Source organism: Sceloporus occidentalis, unplaced genomic scaffold, assembly GCF_023333645.1.
Source record: "Sceloporus occidentalis isolate IW3139 unplaced genomic scaffold, rSceOcc1.0.p SCAF_4, whole genome shotgun sequence".
Taxonomy (NCBI): Eukaryota; Metazoa; Chordata; class Lepidosauria; order Squamata; family Phrynosomatidae; genus Sceloporus; species Sceloporus occidentalis.
Window position 1 is genome coordinate 23,136,302 of NW_028316984.1, and position 24,880 is coordinate 23,161,181.

General features: G+C 36.8%; 1 protein-coding gene across 3 annotated transcripts in view; it reads left to right on the forward strand.

Moving 5' to 3' along the window:
- Positions 1-24,880, forward strand: part of SATB2 (SATB homeobox 2) — a 185,202-nt gene that overhangs the window by 93,389 nt on the left and 66,933 nt on the right. For all 3 annotated transcript variants that reach the window (XM_089519484.1, XM_089519486.1, XM_089519487.1), the window contains 2 exons: positions 5,221-5,323; positions 11,612-12,084. In XM_089519484.1, the coding sequence (XP_089375610.1) occupies positions 5,221-5,323; positions 11,612-12,084 (576 nt within the window). The remainder of the gene's footprint in view (positions 1-5,220; positions 5,324-11,611; positions 12,085-24,880) is intronic.

Consider the following 24,880-nt stretch of genomic DNA (forward strand, 5'->3'; position numbering starts at 1 on the left):
TTACCTCCAGCTCACACAGTTCTCCTTGGCTGTATGTGCATTGTGGAAATAATGCAGTTTGACACCACTTTAACTGCCATGGCTCAATCCTATGGATTTCTGGGATTTTTAGTTTTGTCAGATACTTAGCCTTCTTTGTCAGAGCGCTCTGGTACCACAATAAACCACAGTTCCCAGAATTCCTTAGCATTGAGCCATGACAGTTAAAGTGGTGTGAAACTACATTATTTCTGTAGTGAAGATGCAGTCCTTAGCTCCACTTCAGCTTTGTGAGCAAGAGACGAGAACTTCTACTTGTCCTTTAGAACTGTAGTTGCACATTAAATACAAACTCAGGGAATTAGATTTACTTCAATGTGATCTCAGTTTGTTAAGCAAGCTATAATCACATAATGGAGAGCTACATTTTCTTCTAAGCTGAAAGCAAAGGATTTCTCTTTCCTACTCATGTGAAGAACAGATTAGAATCACAGAATAATAGAATCATAGGATCACAGAGTTGGAAGAGACCCCAAGGACCATACAGTCCAACCCCCTGCCATGCAGGAACTCACAATCGATGCATCCCCTGGGACAAATGGCCATCCCCCCTCTGTTTAAAGACGTCCAAAGGAGAGTCCACCACATTCCTAGAAAGCATGTTCTACTGTTAAACACCTCTTACTGCCAGGTAGTTCTTCCTAATGTTGAGAAGGAATGTCTCAACATCCCCAAGACATTGGAATTCATAGAAGAAAATGGAAGATGGGCCGGCTTAAAAATCAACAAAACAAAATCCTCGATACTAATACTTGACATGACAGAGAAAGAGAAAAAACAGCTTCAGGAAAAGACACAAATACAAATACAAAAGAAAGTGAAATACCTTGGGATATTTTTAACAGAAAAGAATGTAGAGCTTTTTGACAATAACTATAGGAAAATTTGGAATGATATTAAGACAAAATTAATAAAATGGTCTAATCTACAAATTTCATTAATGGGGAGGATAGCTATTATAAAGATGAATATTCTACCAAAGATCATGTACTACTTCCAAAACTTGCCTATTATATACAAAGATGCCATTTTTAATTTGTGGAAAAAAGATATATTAAAATTCATCTGGGCAGGCAGAAAACCAGTGATCAAGTGGAAGACTCTAACTGACATCAAAGAGAGGGGTGGCCTAGCATTACTGGATTTTAGGATTTATTGTTATGCAAACTGTTTGGAATGGATAAAAGATTGGATCAACTATGGCCTGTTACAGACGGGCACCCTAGGACGGACTCAGTCCGTGCTAGGGTTAGAAAGGGGCGTCTCTTCCAGACGCCCCTAACCCTAGAACGGACTGAGTTCGTACAAAATGGCGGCGGTCTGTAACACGCCTTGGAAAAACAAAACAAAACAAAACAAAACAAAACAAAACAACCTATTAAATCTGGAGGGATATAACATAAGATTTGGGTGGCACACATACCTATGGTATAGCAAATTAGATCAAAACAGGGATTTCAAGGAACATATCATAAGAAAGTCTTTGCTGAGAATATGGATACAATATAAAAATAAGGTATATAGACATATCCCAGGTTGGGTGTCACCTCAAGAGGCTTTTTTGAAGAGTGGGAAACCGGAAGGGAAAGATTGGTTGAGCTATAACGACTTGCTGAAAAAAGAAGGGGAGAATTTAACCATGAAAAGCAAAGAAGAACTGGAGAGTGAAGACATAAGATTAAATTGGGAAACGCACTGGGTGACCTTGGACAAGTCATACTCTCTTAGCCTCAGAGGATGGCAGTGGCAAACACCCTCTGAAGAAACGTGCCAAGAAAAGCTCATGATAGGTTTGCCTTAGGATCATCATAAATCAGAAATGACATTAAGAGAACAACAGCAACAACAGTGTTCTCACATAATCCTGCAACAGTGAAAGTATGAACCTGTCTTCAGCTTTGTATACATAGAGCTGCAGTAAAATAAACTGGTACTCAGGCCTGAGATAGATGGGTGGGACCTGGCGTGCCGGTGCCGATTCTAGAGTTCGGGAGCGTGCACCAACCGTATGCTCACAAACCTAGTCCATATGGATGTCACCATCATGGCAGCCTCCCATTCCTATGGGGGAATGATAATGCATCCGTATGTTGGAGCACTGCGCTTGTGTCATTTAGCAGGTTCTTTTAGTGAGTTATTTTTGGTGAGGGGGGAGCCTGCACGGTTTGGCTGCTGTGGGCTCCCTGGGGAGCAAAAACGGGCAGCTCCAGCCCGCCCTTTTGGGGTGGTCTGTCGAGCCCCTCAGTTATTTCTAAACTGCCCATTTTGGGCCCTGATCAGTCACCATCTGTCTTTTACAAGGTTAGTGCATTTCTGGTGGTGGTGGGGAGATTAAGGAGTATCTGAATACTTAGTAGTGTAGAATATTTTACTTAATTGTAAAAGCTCACTATAGAGACTTATTTGAAATCCCCATTTTGATATGCTTTCAGATGATACCCCATGTTCTCTTATGGAATGTTTGTTTGAAATATTTTGCTTTTGTACACTTTTACTATAACTAATAAGAGTGGAAATAGTCCTTCAGATATTCTGTTCACACATTGTTTAGGACTTTAGATGTCAAAATCTGCACTTTATTTTATTTCTAAAAAAATAATCCCATCTTTTGGCCCTCAAAAGGACTGAATGCAATGTTGAAATGTTCTCCAAAATAAATGGGTAATATCTCACTGAGCATAGGGTCAATATGCTTATATGTCATTAGCTATTTTCTTTATTCTAAGCAAAACATTTCTGTTTTGAGAATGAACACACCTACAACTTGTGGTATACCAAGTGGAGCTGTTGTTACTAACTGTTTAGACTTGCTAGTTTTTGATCATTATACGGTGTTGCATCATCATGGACATCTGGCAAGATAAACCCAGTACTGCATCTTTGAGCGTTGTTAGAAAGTTCAAATTATATATATATATGCAGTGAAAGCTTTCAAATAGGAGCTCAAGAAAGGCATTGCAGTGGGGAGGTTAAAATTACCTTCTTGAGAATTGGTGGAACTCCCACATTGCATATTAGAGCTGATGTGGGTGTTTTGTAATAGGAAATCATTTCATTTTTTTCTACAAAAACACAGATTTATTGGGTTCTCAGTGCAAGGGAAAGGAGGTTATATCTTTCTCCTTTGTTGTTTTCCTAATAAGAATAATCTCTCCCCAAAGTGGCAACATGTCCTAATAGCAAAGACAGAGTCCTAGGATTGTGGATTCTATCCCAGCTATTTTTGAGAGTTTCCATTCAGAACTCTTACATCACATCAGGTGATAATCTGTTGAACCACTTGGCTCTTAACTTCTGTACTCTGTTATTCCCTGTAATTTAGCTTCTGCAATTAGGAAAACTGTAAAGGAAATGAGGTACTTCATTTTACTTTATAAGACTTGGATCATAAGAGAAACAAAATAATATTTCAGTGTTACTCTAGGACAATTAGAGTTATAATTTAACCCATTACAGTCAAGCCTTCATAAACATTAAAATATTTGTATGTGTTGTATTATAAAATATATTTTGTTGAAAAGATAATAGAACAATAATTGAATTGTTCATCTAATTCTTCTTCCAACATCCCTTATGTCTTAAGGCCAAAACTTTCTTAGTTCTTAGGTTCTCTAAATAGCTCCCACCTTCTTATTTTAGAGAATGTACCATAGCATTTGAATAAAATTTTAATATATGCTGTGTGTTTTAGGTGAGCTGATATTTTTATTATTAAAAAAGCTTAAACTCTGGAAGAATGAAAATTAATTTTAAAAATAGATAAAAACAAAGTAGCAGTAAGACAACAGTGCTTTTCATGAAGCTATTATACATTATACAGTCTGACTTGAGCAAGTGTATTTGTGCTAGGTGATAAATAGGTTCTGGCATCTGATGTCTGTTTCCAGACATATTTTAAAGTATTCCTACACTGGTTGTCATATCTACTGTATATGCTAGTTTAGGTTGGTGCACTTTAAATAGCATCAGTGTCAATATTATCTTCCTTCACAACTCAGAGTAGTATTGTGATTTCTCTCCCTGTGTGGATTTTCACACAAAGACTAACAGCACATTTCTATAAATTATATTAATTTAACTTATTTGCCTCACTATTGTTCCACAGCAAGTAGCACAAATGATCCCACATTCTTGGCTGTGTGGTCTTTCTTGCAGTTAGAAGCAGAACAGACACATCTGAAAAACATTATTTGGATTATGCATACTGGAGCATCTAATCTTACCTTTAGGATCTGGTTCCTAATCACAATTCTTCTCAACCTTTGTATTTCCCAATTTGAAACTGCTTCTAGTTATACTCTTAGTAAGAGGATTCTTTTCATAATATCCAGTATAAAGTAAAGTGACAAGTGGTTATAAGCTGGAGACATAAGTCTTTTCCAGACAAGACGTAATGAAAGTAATGACATCTAGGCCTGGGACATATGGTCCTGAAGCGGCATGCCGCTGCCGATTCTAGGGTTAGGGACAGCATACCAATCACACAGTCCCTAACCTTAGCATGGCATGGCGGCAGCCTAATGACGGTGTCCCGTCCACAAGGAGTCCACCATCTTGACGTAAGCGATGCACAGCATATAGATGTTGCTGTGTGTCGCTTACATCATGAGTGCGCCATTGGCCTGGCGACCCAAAAAGAACCCAGTTTTTCCAGGTTCTTTGTGGGGCAGAGGGACGCCAGGCAGTTTGGCTGCTGCGACATCCCTCCGGAGTGAAACAGGCCCCCGCCAGCCAGCCCTTTTGGAGTCGTCTGTCCTGGGCCCTTGTGATACGAAATGAGAGATAAAGTAAGATGAAGGGCTGGAGCACACTGGCATAAAAGAGCGGCCTGAGTCCGCTTCGGTTGGAAGTGGATCGGATCCCCACTGACTGCATGGCCCACTCCCAAGGTGGGCTGTGCACACAGGAGTGACCAAACGCCACCAGGATTTGGTTTATCTCAGCTCCTTTTTGCTCCAGTCTTAAGGACTGGAGCATGAGTTCTGGCCTCTTTGGAGGTGTGCTTTGTCTAAACAACACACTTCTAAAGCGGACGGAAGCTGCTTCATTTTGACCATCTGTTTGACCCCAGTTTTGAGATTTCCCAGTAGTGTGTGAGATGTTTTTAATTTTAAAAATAACAGTTGTAGTATGTTTTATTGCATAGTTACATACTCTTTCTGTCTCTTTCTCTGCTTCCAGAGTATGATATCATCCATTGTAAATAGCACATACTATGCTAACGTGTCAACAACCAAGTGCCAGGAATTTGGGAGATGGTATAAAAAGTACAAGAAGATTAAAGGTAAACTGATTTTAATTATTATTCAATGCCAAGCCTATGAACAGATCTTGAATACTGGAAAGTAATTGTTCTAAAATGATCGAGTGATGCTTTGCAAAAGGTGATTTATGCGTACAATATCAACAATATTTTTCCAGATGCAAAGGTCTTCTTTGGTTTAAGCAGTCATGATATGAGTTTGAACCATTTTATAAATGTTGTGTCTCAAGGTAAAGAAAATAATATTTTAAAGTGCTGTTTAATTATATGCACTTAGCTTAAAAAAGAATCAAAGGAACCACAGAGATTCAAGGACATCTCATGGATCATTCTTACTTGTTGCAAGAGAAAAAGAAATGGTTTTCCTTTTCCATTGGACCATGGTGTAAGAGTGCCTTCAAACATGCTAGAAAGGCCTTCCCATGCTGTTCTGAGCTGACATTACTACCCTAAGTATTTTTTTTTCATATTATGGAATTCCAATTCCTTTCCCCCTTAGCATTTTGTTTTTAATGATTTCTTTTTTTCCTGTTTATTTAAAAGTTATTATGAGTACAGTTAAATTATTGAATGCAGTAAAAGCAGAATGAGACCTTGATTTCAATTGAGAGGTCAAGGATCTAAACCCAGAGAGTTTTCTGGATAACAGTGTATATACGGTAAAACAGATACAGTACTACCTGTTTATAGCTGCTGGGAAGGCTATGTGTGTATGTGTGCATGCTCATGTATACTTAAGGAGAAAGGAAAGGTTAAGGTATATGTGAAATAAACACAAGCTGCTCTAAAATGGTTCAAGTGGGGCTGATTTATCTGTTCAACAAGTGGAAGGGAAAACAATAAAAAACATACAGGTATATAGCTGTGCATGAAAAAATAAACAGATATACAACTTCATTATCTTCTTACAAAATCATCTCAAAGGGATACATTGGTATTTTTAATTTCACATCTTCTCAATTTTCTTATGATTTCCAGTTCCACTTCATAACCTAATGTTTATAAATGAAAATTTATTTCATATGTGAGATCAGTGATTGTTTGTAAACTTCAATCTCAATGCATTCCTTATGTTTTTTTTAAAAAAGGGATTTGAGGATTTTGAATCTGGTCAGCCTGACTATCAAGCATTCAGAGTCATTTCATTTGACACTGCCATTGATGTCATAAAGACTAATGCTTGTATCTAAAACTTGGATATAAAAGCAAAAGAGCAGTTCTGATTTTTTCTTGCAAACAGAAAGTAGAGGGTTTCAAAATTATTTTTTGCACATTCCAGTTTAACATAATCTGCTGTGTGAAATGTGTTTCTTATTTATTCGCTAATGTCTCTTTTAATAAAGCAGTGGGAACTAACTGGTTCCTTCTTAATCAAAACCATGATTTCCTAAACATAAGCTATGTGATTCTGTTACAAGTTGCCACATATAGATCTCTTTGGTCAGCCTTTTCTCCTCCCACTCTATCGAAATAAACAAACAGTAAAATAATTATACATAGTGAAAGATCAAAGTAAATATGACTAATGCACAGCAAAAATTTTAAAATCTTTCTGGAACAAGGAAAGCATTAGGTTGCAGAACATATACTTAACATTTAAACAAATATAAGAAACTGAACAATCAATAATTTGATATCATTAGCAACAGATGTAAAAGCTATTTGCAAGGAGATCTTGAAATAAACATGTTCAGTGTATAGTTTGTGGAATTCATTCCAAATGCAGCAGAATTATTTAGGCTTGAAGTATTTTAAAGTTTTCACTTAGAACACAACAGTCTTTGTCTCTATGTGAGTTGCATTTGCTTTTTGGAAGTTGATTAGCAGCCTGTGCATATTCTAACAGATGTTTGGGTGCAGTTGCAAATTAAAATCAATATGTGAGAATTCCCTTGCAAGACTGGCTGCAGCAGTAACCTCCTTCCCTTTTAACTTTCTCCTAATAGTGCCTTATCTTAATTTTTGTATTGCAACCTTGCTAGAAAAAATGATTTTTGTCTTATTTACTGTACATAGCAATTTTGGGCAGTGCGTACTGCCACTACTATTGATACTACTGCTCTACTAACATGGTTGCCAATTATAGGAAGTGTACAATTCCTTTGTTCTAACAGTTACACTGGCTACTAGTCTGTTTCCAGACACAAATCAAAGTGCTGGTATGACCAATAAAGCCCCATATGTTTCAGCTTCAGTTTATGTGATGGATTGGAGCCAGTATGTTGTGGTGGTTTGACTGTTGGACTATGACTCTTGAGGCCAGGGTTCAAATCCTGGCTTGGCCATGAAACCCATTAGGTGAGCTTGGGCAAGTCACATTCTCTCAGCCTCAGAGGATGGCTATGGAACCCCCCCCCCCCTGAAGAAACTTGCCAAGAAAGTCCCCTGATAGTTTCGCTGCAGAGTTGCCATAAGTTGGAAATGACTTGAAGGCACACAACAACATCTGGTGAGAACATAGGAGAGGAGTGTGGCTTTGGTGTGCTTCCAGGCTCTTAGGACGCATGCATCATTTAAACAGCATACCTCAAAAGTGACCCGAAGCAGCTTTATTTTGGCCTGTCTGTACAGGGCCTTAAATGTTAAATATTGAACAGTTTAATGGATGAGTTAGTGAACAACTAAAAAATCTCATCTTGTAGCAGTCTAAAATACAACTGCTAAAAGAAACAATATTGCCCTCCCACCTTCTATCTTGAGCCCCTCAGCACTTACTGGTTTTAGGGCTGTTTGGTTTTCTTTGACTTTTCAATAGGCATTTGTAACTGTTTAAATAGATTGCATGCTTCTGAAAATTTGTTCTCTGAAATAGAGAGGGGAATTTTCCAGAATGCTTTAGCATCATTTTTTGCTGTATCGAAATAGCATAGCTAATTAACTTGAAGAATGACTCGCAGAATGGGAGCCTTCATCTGTCTGTTACTTTTGTAGTGCACAAGAATGTGCTTTTCTTCACTGTCCAATAGTTTAACTTGGTAGTATAATGACATGTAGTGCTTTCAGGTTTTCTTTAAAAATAATTCAAGGGAAAGTCTGCGGTTTTAGGCTGTATAAATTATTTTAATTCTTCATATTCTGGTGATCAACAGTTTTTCTCGCCAACTGTAATAAACAATACATATCATTTTGCAGCCACAGGAAGACCTCTGGACTGGCTTCTTGTGAAATCATGCTAAACGTGTTTCAATAAGCCATCAAGGGAACTTGCTTTAAATGTTCTACCCAATCTACAAAAGAGCTTTGACTAGAAAGTTTTTTTGGGATTAGCAAGCATAGTAGCCGATGACCGATCTGCACTTTCCTCCATTTTATATGTAGTTACAGGAGATCACTTCAGAAGTCATCTCATTGCTGCAAAATGTTATGGAAGAACTGCCCTTTTTGCCTCATGAACTACAGATGTGCAAATACGGTTTCCGTAGCCTGATACCAGACACTAAATAGCATTGAGGGATGGTTGGGGTAAACATAAAGTTAAATGTTGACTAGAAATGAGATTTCTGAAATTACCCCCTTGCTTCTAGTTAGGGTAAGTGGGCTGTGATTAAAAGAAGCAAGTAGTTAAGATAATCACAGTTTTTAAATAAATTACCACATGAAAAGCACCTCCCAAGCTCTAGAGGGTCTCTGAAGTTGAGACAACATAACAACATGCTCACTGGAGTAGACTACTGAATAAATATTTCCTTGAGGCTGCTGGTGACCTTATAAATATTTTTTTCCTACAGTGGCAATAGGTGTTCCAAGCACCTAGGCAGAACCTTAAAAACATTGCCTTTGTCTGTATTAGTATTTTTCTGAATGAATATACTAATACAAGCTGTTACCTATTCATCTGTTTATGTGATTGATCCATGTATAAGTACCTTCTGTAGTAAAATAATAAATTGATGAGGATGTAAAGGAAATGTAACCTCCCCCCTCCCCTTTCTAATATGATTCCACTAAACTTTGTTAACAGTGATGGCTGGACTGTCCAAAATCTGCTGGCTTAAAAAAAGTGTGGAATACGATCTGAGCTGCATTTTTGGAAAATGGCATAGTCTGTCACCAGCTTGGAAAAAGATACTGAATAATGACATTTTCCATCCAAGACTGTCCTCGCTGAGGAAGGTTTAAAATGTATGTTTCTGGTGTGGTGGTACAGAAAGCTCCCTGATAATAAGGGAAAATATATTATAGTTAAAACGAGCCAGATAGTATACATGTGATTGCTATACAGGCTAGCAATGAAAAGGTTAATGGCCTAACGATATTTCCATTTTAAAACTTTATTTTTATACAGTTATATAGCTTACCCCCAAAAGTGGGTTTGTGTGGAAACTTGGCAGGAATGATTTCTGTCCAAAAATGTATTTTTGGTTTTGTACACTTTCAAATATATTGGCTTGTGTTAATTGAAAGATATTGGTACGTATTTTTTTTTAAAAAAACTTAAACACTAATTAGTAAAAATAAAGAAGGCCAATTCCCACATTGGAGAAATCTTTAAAAAACTTTTTTTACTTTACACCTGTATAAATGTGGGCATAATTTTGTTCCCTATAATGTTCGTTGAAAGAAAACAAAATATCAGGTGTTTTGTTTTATTATGATTTTAATAGTTTTTTTTAAAAAAAACCTACACACACCATCTAAAGGAAATATTTCACTGTTCACAAATACTGTGACAAAACTGCATTGCTATAATTTACTAGAAGGATTGGAAAGTACCTAGAGTTAATTTGGATATTACATATTAGCAGGGATCAAGATATGAGAACCTGTGGATCTACCGGTATGTTGAAAATTATTTTTCTAAAGTATGCTACAACAAAGTATTAATTTGATTATTCATTTTAAAAAAATTAATGTGCCTCTATGGTGGTCACAAAAAAGACTTTATATGTACCAAACAACAAACCACCCATATATATCTGAACAGAAGAAGAAATTGTTGTCACTTCAGAGTTGCTGTTGAGGATTTGGTGAACTGATCCAAATTCAAATATTTCTGTGATTTTGTAGGAAAAGTTCATTGATATGCATTAATATTTTCTGATAGTTTAAATTGTTTTAATACAATTTCAAGCATTTAGTGGAAGTGGTATAGAAATGAAATAAATAATAAAAGGAACAAGAATAAATTGCACTTCAGGAGGTTATAAGTATTCTGCACTTCTACTGCCCACAAAGGAAGATGGATAAACAATTGATAAATAATTTATTTTTTTATTTAAATGAGTTTTTAAATTTTTTTAAAAAAACATCATTTTTTAAAGTCCTTAGCTAAGTTTTAAATCCCCTCTAGTATAAGCCCATTGCAGCAATGGGAACTTGGTAAGTCAGCATTAATTTAAGGGCATTGATTTAGTGGGGCTCCTTTCTGGTTGAGACTAAAAATTAGTGTAGAACTCAATTTTTCTTGACATTTAAAAATAACAATTCCAACTAAATCTTTTCAAAAGCATACTAGCCACATCTGTACCATCTTATAAAAATGAATGGTTGTGTCATATTCAGATACCTGGGAGGTGGGATCCTATTGGCTGGTGTAATTATGTTGGCATATGTGGTAACAGTGGTGCAGAGGAAGTGGCAAGAGTACAATGACAGCATCTTTCTTTCTTGCCAATGATTCCTTTCTCTCCTTTCTCCTATGACCAGCATGCAACAACAAGAGCTCTGAGTCAGCCTAATGACTACTATGCATATCTGAAGCACCTACAGTATTCCATCCTGACTTACTTAGAGTTAAATGTGGGCATTCATTTAAGTTTTTCTTGTCGTGAAAATAATGCTGATCTTTCTAGTGCCAAACAGTAATTAATAGATATGGACTTTTGCTTCAAGGTATGGACTTTATGTTGCAATTGCTTGCAATGATATATGGACATACAGGCTGACACTGCTCCAGTGTTGGAAGGACTCCTATCTTTTGTCACAGAAAAACAACAGCCGGTGTACCTTTCTTGATGTTGTAGACAACCCGGTTGACTTGTAAATGTCAATTAAACAATTTAGCAATTAAATCTGCACCAGTATCAGAGAGAATTATATTTGTCATTGATTTAAAATATGAAGTTTCAACCTCAGATGTTACATATCCTGGGGAGTTGCTTTTCTTTTTCACAGAACTCTTATTATACATAAAATTTACAGGGGGTAGACATTACTAATTTTGCTTCAATGTAGAGTGTTATGGCATTAGTAAACTGACACTAAAAGGAAAGCATTGTCTGGGTTTTTTCCGTATAATTAAAAAAACGTGTTGTGTCTTCTACTCAAATTATTACTTACCTTATTTATTTATTCATTTATTTATAACAGTGGAACGAGTTGAAAGAGACAACCTATCAGAATATTGTGTTCTTGGTCAACGTCCCATGCACTTACCAAATATCAACCAGCTGGCAACCTTGAGCAAAACAAATGAACAGTCTCCTCATGGTCAAATTCACCACAGTACTCCAATCCGAAACCAAGTGCCAACTTTGCAGCCGATCATGAGTCCTGGTCTTCTTACACCTCAGCTCAGTCCACAGCTTGTAAGGCAGCAGATAGCAATGGCTCACTTGATAAATCAGCAGATTGCAGTAAGCCGACTACTTGCTCACCAACACCCACAAGCTATTAACCAACAGTTTCTGAATCATCCACCCATTCCTAGATCAGTTAAACCAGAACCAACAAATTCATCAGTGGAAGTCTCTCCAGATATCTACCAGCAAGTAAGGGATGAGCTGAAGCGAGCCAGTGTATCCCAAGCTGTCTTTGCAAGAGTTGCTTTCAATCGCACACAGGTATTATATTTTATTTATTTGAAGACTTTTTACCCTGTTCTTCAGCTAAGAAAGGATACTATTGCAGTGCAAACATTCTCTGCTCTCAGGTTTAAAGCCTGATAAAAGACATGTCACAAAAGAAAAAGCAATTATGAGTGGGAAAGGGAAAAAAAAGCAAATTTAGGTACTGTTGTTTAAACAAATGTATTTTTATTCTAATTCCTTGTTCCCCTTCAAAAACTGTAATAAAATGACATTTTAATCAAAGGTCTTTTGTATGACATTTCAAGGCACATCTAGAAAATACCTTATTTTTGCATCTACTAATTTTGACCCTTTTTAAAACTGGGTTAATCCAATGTTTACTGCACCTAGAATAGATTTATTTAAATTAATGGGACTAGTTTAAGTCTCATTTATTTCAGTGGGTTAGCTGTAAATAGGACAAAGACTAGATTAAGTCCTCAAATTTGCATATATTCTAGAATCCTAAATAAAATTCGAGGGGGGCATGGGATATGAGAATATATAGGTTTCCTTTTTCCCATCTCCCCTCATTAGTGAAGAGGAAAATGGTGATCCTAAAGTAGGATCTTGTGATCTGCTGGACTGGTTGATCTAAGTACTGCCAAGGAATGAAGGGAAAATATCTACAGTCTACACTGGAGTTTATCAGACAAGGGAAATTAGAAGTATAATCCAATGGCAAGCTGAACGCAATCATGGGGTTTAACATTATTGCGTGATAGACTACCACATGCAATTTCGGGCAATGGGAAGTCAGTCAGAACACAATCATGGGGTTTGACATTATTGCATGAGAGGTGATTACACGCAATTTCGGGCAATGGCAAACTATTTTCAGGCAATGGGAAGTCAGTTTGAACACAATTCGAATTCACGTAAATTTGCTGAACTAGCGTTCTGGCCCCACTTTCTTTTCATTCAAAATTAAGAGAAATTCCTCCCGTGTGATAAATTCCACTTCTTCAGGATGTGTATTTTCTCTTTGTAGAGAGATCTTGTAGCAGCTTTGAGACTAACTGAAAGAAAGAAGTTGGCAGCATGAGCTTTTGTAGACTTCAGTCTACTTCCTCAGATGCTTTCTGTTTGCTATTTTAAATCAGTAAATATGATGTTAATTTTGCAATGTTTCTTTTCCAAATTAACATACTATGGCCTGATACAGACAGGCCAAAATAAAGCTGCTTCAGGTCACTTTGGAAGTATGCTGTTTCAATGATGCATGCGTCCTAAGAGTCCGGAAGCCGCACCAAAGCCATGATCCAGTCCTAAGGACTGCAGTGCAGCTTTGGTGCAGCTTCCTGACTCTTAGGGCACATGCATCATTGAAACACCATACCTCCAAAGTGACCGGAAGCAGCTTTATTTTGGCCTGTCTGTATAGGGCCTCTAACAAAAATATTTGGGCTTCTAGATTTCAGAAAGGCTAGTTAGATTGTAGTTCCCATAGGTTCAAAGTTACACATATATTCACTTGGCATGTTATATGGTGTTGTGTTTCCTTGCTTAGTCAGGACAGGCTCCAGGTGGAAAATGGGAAAACAGAGAGACATTGCTTAGTACCTTTGCCTCTGGTCAATTTCAGCTCAAAATCACTCCTCTACAACTTTTTTTAAAAAAAGTTATGGCTATCTTTCCACTTGTAAGTGACAAAACAGCTTGGAAGAGGATATGTTTTTAGCTGGAGCAGAACGAAAACAAGAGAAAACAGCGTCCCCTATTTGCCTATCTATCCTGTTTTGGATAATTAAAACCACCAAGGAAGGAACCAAAGAACTCATGAAATGTGTAGTTTGAGCTTTAGGGTGTATGTGTGCAGCAGTTTGGTATAAAGAAATGCTGGGGAAGAGGTGCTTAACCATTTCCTTGCCTTCCTTTTTTTTAAACTTCCCTCCATTTCTCTACTTGCTATAGTTCTTCCCCAAGAAAATCAATCAATGGATTTTTAAAAATAGGTTTGCACGTGTCACGTGTGGCCTATTATTTCACACCGAAGTAATGTATATGGAATACGTTGAATGCTTGCAGGTGTGTGTGTGCATGCTGTTGTTTTTATGGTGCTGCTATCATGAAGGTATTGCTTTGCACCAAATGAATAAGTAATGCAACAAATGAATACATCAAAATTATTTTTTTCCTGTGTTTGCATGTATGTACATGAGTGTTTTTGTAGGCAGTTGTTCAGATTAGCCTGCCACAGCTCCATTCTTGAATCCAAAAGCATTACAAGAGCAGGCCAGGAGTGGCAGCAAAGATGGCAATTTCTTCTCTCTGTTTATCTCCCGAAGGCCTGTTCTGCACACAGCACAGGGCAGTTGTCTGTTCTACTAGATTAATGATTTTCTTTGGCATTGCCATGTTGGAAATGCCATGTTATGTGGGAACTAATTAACATTGTAGCATATTTTCATTACTTCCTTTCTGCTGTTAAATTTATAAGATGACTATAGCCAGCAAAAACATTCACTTTGAATCAACATGACTGAATTTTTGGGGTTAGCCTTGAGGATATCAAATAAAAATTATAGTGGAATGCATGAGTACTTCCTTTTTAAAATGCTGCTTTTAATTTGGAAAAGCATTTCATCCCTTTGGGATCTTAACCTGTTCTGTATGTATATGTTAAGGCCAGTATAATACATGTAGATTGTATTGACACAATGATATATTTTGAACTTGAGCAAGAGGTCAGCAGTAATATTGGTTTTATACACCTTCTCCTACTGTTACAGAATAAAATGCTGAATTTTAGCAAGATTGTTAAATCTATGTTGATAGTATCCCAGCCTACAATAAAAAAAGAAACAAAACCTATAACTATTCACTGTCAGAAGCTACATGGTGTTGGTGTAAGATTAAAATTACTGTATATACTCAACTATAAATTGAGAAATTTATGCTCAAAATTCAACCCTAAAATCCTGGGTTGACTTATACACAGGTCAATACAGTAATAGTGCTTAGAAAGATCCTGAAAAAAGCATCATCTCGTGTGCCTCAGCAGTGATTTCAGAAAGAGCTGAAGGCAGGGAGTATGTTTTTGTGTGTGTGTTTGTGAAAGAGGTGATTCCCTTCCTGATCTGATATTAATGCCTTCTTTCCTTGCCAAACTCTACATTAAATCCACTTCTTTCCCTTCCCCATCTGATGTTAAAATGTTCTCCAGCACCAGGGAAGTGGTGCTAGGTGGTAGGGAGAGATACAGAAAAGGAATTGGTGTCTTCCCCTTTAGATCTTTTGTTATAGCTCCCTAATTTTTACCCGCAACTTATCCACAGGTCATATAAAATTCCTTGATTTTGACCCTAGAACCTTGCTCAACCTATACATGAGGTTGACTTGTATATGGCTATATACGGTAGCAAAACTGTCACTGAAATGGCAAATACAGACTAAGGCAAATGCTGCTGTAATCTTTCCAAGAAATCACACATGCACTATATTGTCCTATAACATTTAAAGATGAAATCGCTCTTCTCCATGTTGTGTAGTGGAACTTTATTCCTTTGCCATTGGAAAGGAAAGATTGGAAGGGGAGACAGCTGAATTGGGATACAGTCCTTCATTCCAATTTTTTAGCAGAGGTCTGAACTGGCATAATGGTTTTGTAGCACATTACATATTTTAATAGCCATTTTTCATTGCATTAGCATATATAATAAAAGTATTTTAAACAGAATCAACATTCCTAACTGGAGGATATATTGGTTCAACACTTCTGAGACAATTAATGTCCTAACGCCTGACAATTTGAATACAGTAGTTTATAGGTGTCCAAATGTTAAACTCCCTGACCAGCATGGCAATCTGTATTCCTCTGATTTCACTGTGGCTCCACTATCACAACTATGTGACTTGTGCATTTATATCTGAGTTATTAATGTTGTACTTGCAGAATCTGAGGAAATAGATTGTAATTCACAAAAGCTTGTGCAAAAAAAAAAGGCTTAAAGGTGTCACAAGATTCTTTTCCTTCTTTATTTTTTTTTTAACTTTCTTTAATTCTTATACTGAAACAGACTAACTCTAAACCTCACATACCACTTTAATTTTTTATGGTATATCAGTCTGTTCTGATGATTCACTGAACCCATTTACATTATTATGTGAAAAGAAAGTTACTGTTTAATTTCAGAATGACTTTAGCAGAAAAAAAATATATTCATTAGTATTCTAAAAATGCAATCAGTGTATACTGTGTTGGAGTGTATTGGAAAGCACTCATGAATTAAGCCTTAGAAAAGACTACAGAAGAGAAAGCAAAACAGAAAATAAACAAAATGGCGAGGAGAAATACTGGGCCTATAATAAAAAGGGATTAAGGGATCCCAGCACCTATAAGGCTTCTCTGCAATTTAAACCCATTAAAAAAACTCTTAACAAACTAGTGTTGCAAGTTTGCTCCATTAGAATGCTAGGTCTTGTTTCAAGATAAAACTTGGAGCAGAACTCACTGACTTGAATAAAATTTACTCTTAAGAGTTCAGTGTATCACTCCAGCGGTTTGCAGTGTGTGTGTGTGTGTGTGTGTGCATGTGTAGTTGTTGTTCCCACACACTACGATTCTCCCGTAAAACAACCCAAATGCAGAAAAAGATGTATTTCAAAACTTTTGAAGTGCTATAACCACACACAGACACACACATGAAATTTATGGTGCAGGCAAAATCCATAGTTATTTTCCCTACTTTGTTTTGAAATATTTCTGGGGATGACATGAGCCTTTTTCTGATCTTATGCAATTACTGAGTTCATGCAAGTTCACTCAGTGATGACATATGTGCAGTATTTGCAGACGGTCCTAGATTTTATGCATATGACATTCTTTGATATGGGTAAGGAGGAATGGAAGCTTGAGTTAAAAGTATTACTTAGCAGGATTTTATGAGAAGATTATCCCACTGTTGGAGAAAGGTGGTATACAAATGAATACACACACACACACACACACACACACACACACACACACACACACTCTTCTTTGAAATGATCAGTTTAAGATTTTATTGTACTCCAGGTTTTAGATAAAGTTTGATTAGAGAATTACAAAAGATGGAAATTGTTGAAGTATATAAGTTCAGATGGGAATATGTCTATGTAAATACAGCAGAGTAGCCACGTTCCAGCCCCTCAAACCTGGGCATCAAATTGGTATGAAATGCAAATTATGATAATTATACTTACTGTTAATATACATTGTAATTATGTAAAATCAACACATTCATTGTTGCTTTTTTTGTACCGCTATGTTCCAGCTTTTGTACCACTTTTTTTTTTTTATAGTAGGTGTTCCTCTGATAGAATAATGTTTAAAGTAGTGGAATTGGAACAGAGCAAACTAGGGGTGCATCTACATGGGCCAAATAAAATAGTTTCACCTAGTTTTTACAACGAGGTGTCCAAACTGTGTGCGCCAATTGGAGCTGAATCTGGGCCCTTCTTCACCTTAAAGCTTTAAGCCAGAGGGGGAAAAAGTGGAGATTTACGCATTTTGAGCAGAAAATCCAGATATTTGTGTCCTTGTGTGGACTGTGTTCCATAATGATGTCAGTGTGACCCTGGGGGGAATAGTTCATAAAAATACATAAATCTCTATGCGTGAGGAGTGGAGGGGGGAAAAATTTGGATCAACGGCTTGTGTGGCTACACATACTGCAATTTATTGAAAGGGAGAAGTGTGTGGACTGTTCTCCCAACCTCACCTTGATGTGTGTAGACAACCCATGGTTGCTGCATATCAGGGTTGCCTGAAGGTAAAATGGATTTTCCTGTCAGTGTAGATGCACCTTAAATCCAAATCCCTGCTTGCATCCTTGATTATGTATGACCATTTACTATATGATCTTGGACTGTCAGCACTTCTTGTCAAATTTACATTATAGGGCTGTTGTGGGGAATAATAGTCAGGAGCTACATAACGTGCCTATATACATTCTTGAAATGCAGAGGAAAGTAAGGACAAGCGTATGAACTTCACCTCCTTTGCCTCACCTTGTACCTAGGTTGCTTGATTCTTTTACCCTTCTGCTGAGCCCCACTCTCCTTCTTTCCTCTCTCTTCTATTGCACCATATCTTTACAATACCCCCCTCCCTTGTTCTGCAGCTGCACCACTCTCTCTCCCTTGCCTCACCTTCACTATGCTGCCCTCTCTTGCTTCTTGCACTTTCTTGCTTGCATTTCTCACCCTCCTTTCCATTCTTATCTCACCTTCTGCCAGCAGCCCTCATTCTCTTGACATCTTTTGGCATCTTACATCTACACCCTTGTTCCTTGCAACTTAGATTTTTAGATTGTTATTTGATGTTTTAATGCTGTTTTTGCTGTTTTTATACTGTTTTTTAACGTGTACACCGCTATGATCTTGAAAAAGGAATAGTGGTATATAAGAATAAAGTATTATTATTATTATTATTATTATTATTATTATTATTATTATTAACTTGCCACTACACCTCTCACTCTCCCATTTGGCACTCCACCACTTACCTGTCTCACCCTCCCTTTCCTCCTTCCCCCTCATCTACCACAACTCCCTTCTCTGGCATCTTTTCTTCATGTGATGTACCTTCGACCCTCTCTCCTTTCCCCAAGCTTACTTCAGTTTGACCCAGCGCCATGCTGTCTTGTTGCTGATGCTGTGCCTTTGAGTTTTGCTTCCTTTCCTCCCTTTGCTTCACTGATGCCTGCCTTTATGGCATCCCCCCTGCTTCACTCCACTCCATTGCTTCCTTTGGAGTCTGCAAAACAGACTTCACCAGAGTTGTAATATTAACCCAGGTACCTGGAACCTGGTGTTGAAAGGCAGTGTGTCATGTGCAATACTGTAACTCTGTTGTAGATATCATTCTTGAGTTTTTATTGTAAAACTTCGTGCATTGACTAAATACGCTCAAAGACAGAGGCCTCTTGGTTTCTTGCAAAACATCTGGCAGAAGACTGCCATATTTTCCTCATAACTCTGTCTTTTTTCCAGAGTTAGAGACTTGCTTTTTTTAAAAAAAGTTAAAACTTAAATGATAGTCCAAACAGGCGATTTATAGCCTTCTTAGAAATTGGGTGAAATCTGGCTAATTGTGGTTACATCTACACTGTAGAAATAATGCAGTTTGACACGACTTCAACTGCCCTGGCTTCATCCTACAGAATCCTGGGACTTGTAGTTTTGTCAGGCACCAGCACTGTTTGCCAGAGAAGGCTAAAGATCTTGTAGAATGACAAATCCCAGGATTTCATAGAATGGAACTAGAGGACGTAATGTGATGTCAGACTGCATTATTTCTACAGTGCAGACATACCCTAAGACATGGTACGACAGCTACAAAGTATTTCCGCTGGAGCCCTGAGAGTGAACAAGTATGTTTATACCCAGGAGTGAAAACAGAGCAGCTTTCCCTGCTTAACAAATACAGTTGACCTACCATATTCACAGATGCTTTATCCATGGATTTGACCATCCATGGCTTGAACTGTATGTATGTATGTATGTATGTATGTATATATATATGTGTGTGTGTGTGTGTGTGTGTGTGTGTGTGTGTGTATTTAAAAAGGAAAACCATGCTCTTGCAATTTTAAATAAGGGACACCATTTTACTATGGCATTATATTTAATGGGACTTGAGCATCCATGGATTTTGGGATCCACTAGTGTGTGTGTGTCATGGAACCAAACCCCAGCAAATACCAAGAACCTACTATAATTTTGTTTCATTCACTACTTAATTTTGCCTTCAAATCAGGTTTCCCGATGCATGAAAGCTCTTAAAGAAATTAACTAATAACTTTTTATTAATTACCAAATGATGGGCTAGTTTTTAATCCTAATACAGGGTGCTGACATGTTGTATGTTAACCTGCAATTAGGTTCATAAAATATGTACTGTGGGATTTTTTAATAGATAAATTATTCTTTCATTTATTTTAAAGTCCAATGACCTACATACTCAGAGGCTGAAAACCCCTTTTGCTAGCAGTATTTTTCCCATGAGATCTTCCATCTGAGTAAATCTGTTAAATGAAGTAAAGGAAGCTTTGATCCAAACTAGGCTAAATCCATTGGAACAAATTGCTGACACTCACGTGTATTGGGGATGGAGAGAAATGTCAAATTAGAATTTTGATTAGTTAAATCTAAGCCTAAACGTTTTTGGGGATCAGTGTGTGCTTTTGTCAAAAGAGCACCTCATCCTTCTTTTCAGGAAACTTAAGTGGAATGTTAGTTACATTGGTCATTGCCCCAGAACTTTTCTTGCAACGACCTTTTATCATGGTACCTAGTATTTTTATTGTTCTAATATTATAATGTCTAGTCAGGGCCTTGCCAATTATGGCACCTGAGGTATCACTGACACCAAACCTTTTGTGTTTCTGGCATCTGGTGTGTGTGTATTAAAAAGAACCAGGTCTCTCATAATATCTGTCTAGGGAAATAGTTTGCCTGAAAGGTAGGATTAGCATCCATAAAATACATTCACAAATAGTAAATATTTTTGGTAAATAAGTGGCATTTGCAATTTGCAATTTAAGCAATTTAATTTTGACAAAAAAGTGTTAGTTTTTTTAATGCCATGATTTTGGGGTGTTTGGATTAGGATAATAATTTCCAGAACTGAACTTCGAAATTTTAAGTTTGGTAGAAATAATTGTGGCATGCAGTTTGTTATCCTTCTGTGCAACAGTAATATATATATATTAAATGTAAATGACTACAGTTTATTTAAATATCCAGTTTAATTTTTAAATACAGGTTTATTTTAATAAATGAATCATGTCCTAAAACTTTATTGTAAGATCTTAATAATAATATGTAATTGTGCTAATTCATTACTGTATGCTGTTTTCGCTACTTGTCAGATTCAGAGAAGATGTGAAAGTGAAGGTGCAGTTGTGTTGCATGTCTTGTGAGAGAAATTTCATTGGGAAGGAGGAATAATTTGAAAACAAAGTCTTGAAATAAAACCAACAATAAAATAAAGTCTTGAAATAAAACCAACCAACACTGAAATAAAACCAATAAATGTGAATTAATTTGAAAGTGACCAAAGGCAAACTGTGTCTTTGAAATATCTCTATGTCCAGCTGATGAAAACTAAATCTTCTTTAACTTGTCAGCTTGAAAACACTGAAGGCTGGCCTTCATATGTATTTAGATAAATGTAGACTCAGGTATGGATAGTGACATGGCTAGGAATAGCATTTTTTCAGGAAAATCCATGTTTTACTTCATAAGACTGACAGGGTTTTTGGTTCCTTCCTTCCTTCCTTCCTTCCTTCCTTCCTTCCTTTGTTGTACATGAGAAGTTTGTAATATGTCAAGGAAAGTCATTTAAGGGAATCTCTAGTTGTAATGCAGATTTATAAGGAAGTTTAGGTATTTTGACTCAGTGAATTTGAACTACGCCAGTTTTCACATCTAATGCTTACTGAACTGAAATAAATAGACAGAATAAGAAAACTGATATATTATTTTGTGGTAATATAATCGCTGCTACAACAGAACCCCCCTCCTTTTCCTCTAAAGCTCTTTGCATTGCCTAAAAACTAGATGGGAGCACCACTCATCTCTTTGGAGCAAATTTTGGGAGTACATTGGAGGTTGCAATCTGGAGAGAGATCACCCACTTCCATTTCTGTTGATGGAAACAAGCAATCATTGAAAATGTCCCACTAGATCCTGGACTTTATATGTAGCATGCAAAGTTTATCTTTATACATGCTTTCCCCCTAAACTCTCATAAATGCTTTTGGAAGCAAATGTTTTCCAGAGAATTTGGGAATTCAGAATGGCTGTGTCCTCCAAACCCAACAAGCTGTCATTAAACGTAAATGCGATATGTCTAAAACAAACCAGCTTTATAAATAACAAACCGTAGTTAAGATTAGCTACTTTAGTATTCAGATGATGGCTTAATTGTAGCTACAGAAAAATGGAAACCAGTACTTCCATTCTCCTCCTGGCTGCCTTAGAGAAATATGAAACTACTGGGAAAGGCTAATTTCTGTCTCAGTTTTATTTTTATATCACTCATTGTGATAGATTGTTTGATGCTGAATGAACACAGTCAATGTGTTACTTCCTTTCAGACAAGCTTCACTAAGGGCATGTTTCATTGAATATACACGTTCCATTGAATATAATGCTTTGCACTTGCATGTGGTTTATCTTGCTCTTCCTTCGCAATTCCCCACAGGTACACAAATATGCATTGCCCTTCCTAAAAAGTGACACTTTAATAAAAAGAGAGTTTATTAAACTAATGTAATAGAAGAGTTTTCTTTGAGGAGTAAAACACTTCATTTTTAATAATAAAAATTGAATTCCCATCATTGCACACTGTATACATTTTATTCAAATCAGTCAGAATGCTTCCATTCTAAGGCTAAGCAGATATCTCCTGAGATATATATACCTTAAGCATTGGTTAAATTAGTTTTAAGATTCTCACTCATGCCAATATGTGATAATGAATTAAAGTTTAAAGTAATACCAGTATTGAAACTGAGGACATGTTATGAGACATAATGATATAAACTGTAGCTATATTCATCTGCAGCCAGAATTTCATAACAGTTACATATCTGCCACTTTTATTTCTGTAAGATCAGGGAATATCCCATTAAATGTGTAAAAAGGCACTTTAAAGCCTGATTTGTTTTAGCATGAAGTTTGATGGATTTGAATCCTCTTCTTCAGATACATTGATGAAATGCAATTGTGTAGATGAATTGCATAGTTGTAAGCTGGGATCGCAGTTAATGTCAGCTCCAAAAGTCAACTTTGGGGTTACTTCCTGTTGGAAAAATGTATTAAAGTGGCCCAAAGAGAAGAAAAACTTGTGAAATTGGTCTCATGGCATTGGCATGGGGCAAAAAAATTAAAATAAATCAAAATATCTTTTGAGTGGGTATGCAGCAGGAGATGCAGCTCTCTGTGGTCCCCTGGGGGATGGTGAGACCCCATAACCCAGCCCTATTTTTCAAGGATGAACTCATCCACTGGCTGGGAAATGGGAAATCTGCCAGTTTTGCTTTCAGCTGCATTCATTCTCTTTTCAAATTTTGATCCCCCCCTTGTATTGAATATGGTTTTATCAAATTTTGGTAAATTCTTCAAAAAACAACTTTGCACTGGCCAAATTCAGTCAGTACTGCTGTTTTCCAGTTTTCAAAAATCATGTCCCTGATCTCCATAAAGATGTTTGTAATGGGAGAGCCTGGAGAAGAGATCCATTACAACATGAAAGAACAAGAATAGTGTTGAAAAAAAGAAAAGAAAAGACAACTTTATCTCAGCATTAAATTAGGATTGAATGCACAGCTACTGAAATCTCAGTTTTTAATAACTGAGCATTCAGAGCCTAGGCCTGGGTGGATGAATTCATGAGTTTTCAGTGAAGGCTAGTGGTGCCAATCTATTCCAGGTTTAAGACTGAATGTTTAAATAGCTATTTATTTTTATGTATTACTTATTATGGTATTTATACCCCTTCATTCCCTTCATTTATACCCATTCAGCCCTTCAGCCCTAAAGGCTATCAGAACGGAAGTATAGACTAAAACTCAGGTTGGATTCATCAATCCACTGCCATTGGCAGCACCAACCTTCACTAAATTTCATTTTCTTGCCCATTCATTTTTTTTAAAACTAAAATTATTTCCGTCCTAAACATGGAAAGATTTTCATGTTTGGGTTTAAAGAAATAAAGAGAATTTTCATAGCTAGCACCCCAAATATATTTAGAATTATCAGCATGGTCAACTTTTCCCTTTGGAAGCAAGGGTTTTTAGGGGGAGCCCTGGTGGAGCAGTGGCTAAATACCTATACTGCAGTGAAAAAGTTGTGAGTTCAATCCTGCAGGGCTCCAAGGTTGACTCAGCCTTGCATCTTTTCATAGGTCAGTGAAATGAGCACCCAGCTTGTTGAGAGCAATTAGCTTACACATTGTAAACTGCTTAGAGAGTGCTCAGCACTATAAAGCGGTATAGAAATGTAAGTTCTATTGCTATTTTTATGTATTCAAATCTGATTAGGCTTTCTTCCATTTAATTAATCTTTAAAGGTCTTTTATGATACAGTGTGTAATTTTAGAAGGAAGCATAGGAATTTATATTCAATGTAAATGGAATTTTGAATGTTAATACCCAACTTGACTGTGCATAGCTTTGTTTATTATCAAATCTTATATTAATTAGCATGTTTTTTCTCTTTCATCCTCCTCCTTCCTTTCTCTAAATCATCTTTGAAATGTTGTTTAGGTTGGAAGATAGTCTGCTTACAAATATGAGTGCAGAGAATTATTTGAGCAATAAATGTTCATTACAAGTCTTCACAGCAGAATTTCAGGCTGTTATCTTGTACCCAGCTTCTTTGAGTCCTTAGACGCTTTGATTTTTTATGAGTTCAAGCATGCATAAAAGCATTAGGATTAGAGCTCTAGACTTGCATGACTCTTGCTTCTTAGTTTGATCAGTTTTTTAAAGAAAACATGTGGGGCATATCTATATGATGGTATGAGCTAATTTAGCCAATGAAATTTTATCCCAAAATATATGAATATTGTGGGTTACATCTTCCTGTTTGTTCCCTGTAGCAGAAACTTATTTTGCAGGAGTGAAAATAATCTCTAGCTAAGTACAGGCATTTCTCAAAAATAGCAATGCTACAGTATGTCTGAATGGGCCAGTTCCCTTACCACACACCTGGAGTATATCACTTTAAAAATAAATTATGCCTCATTAAATTACAATTAAATGAAATCATGATCATTTGCTTTTCTTGAAGGAAGATG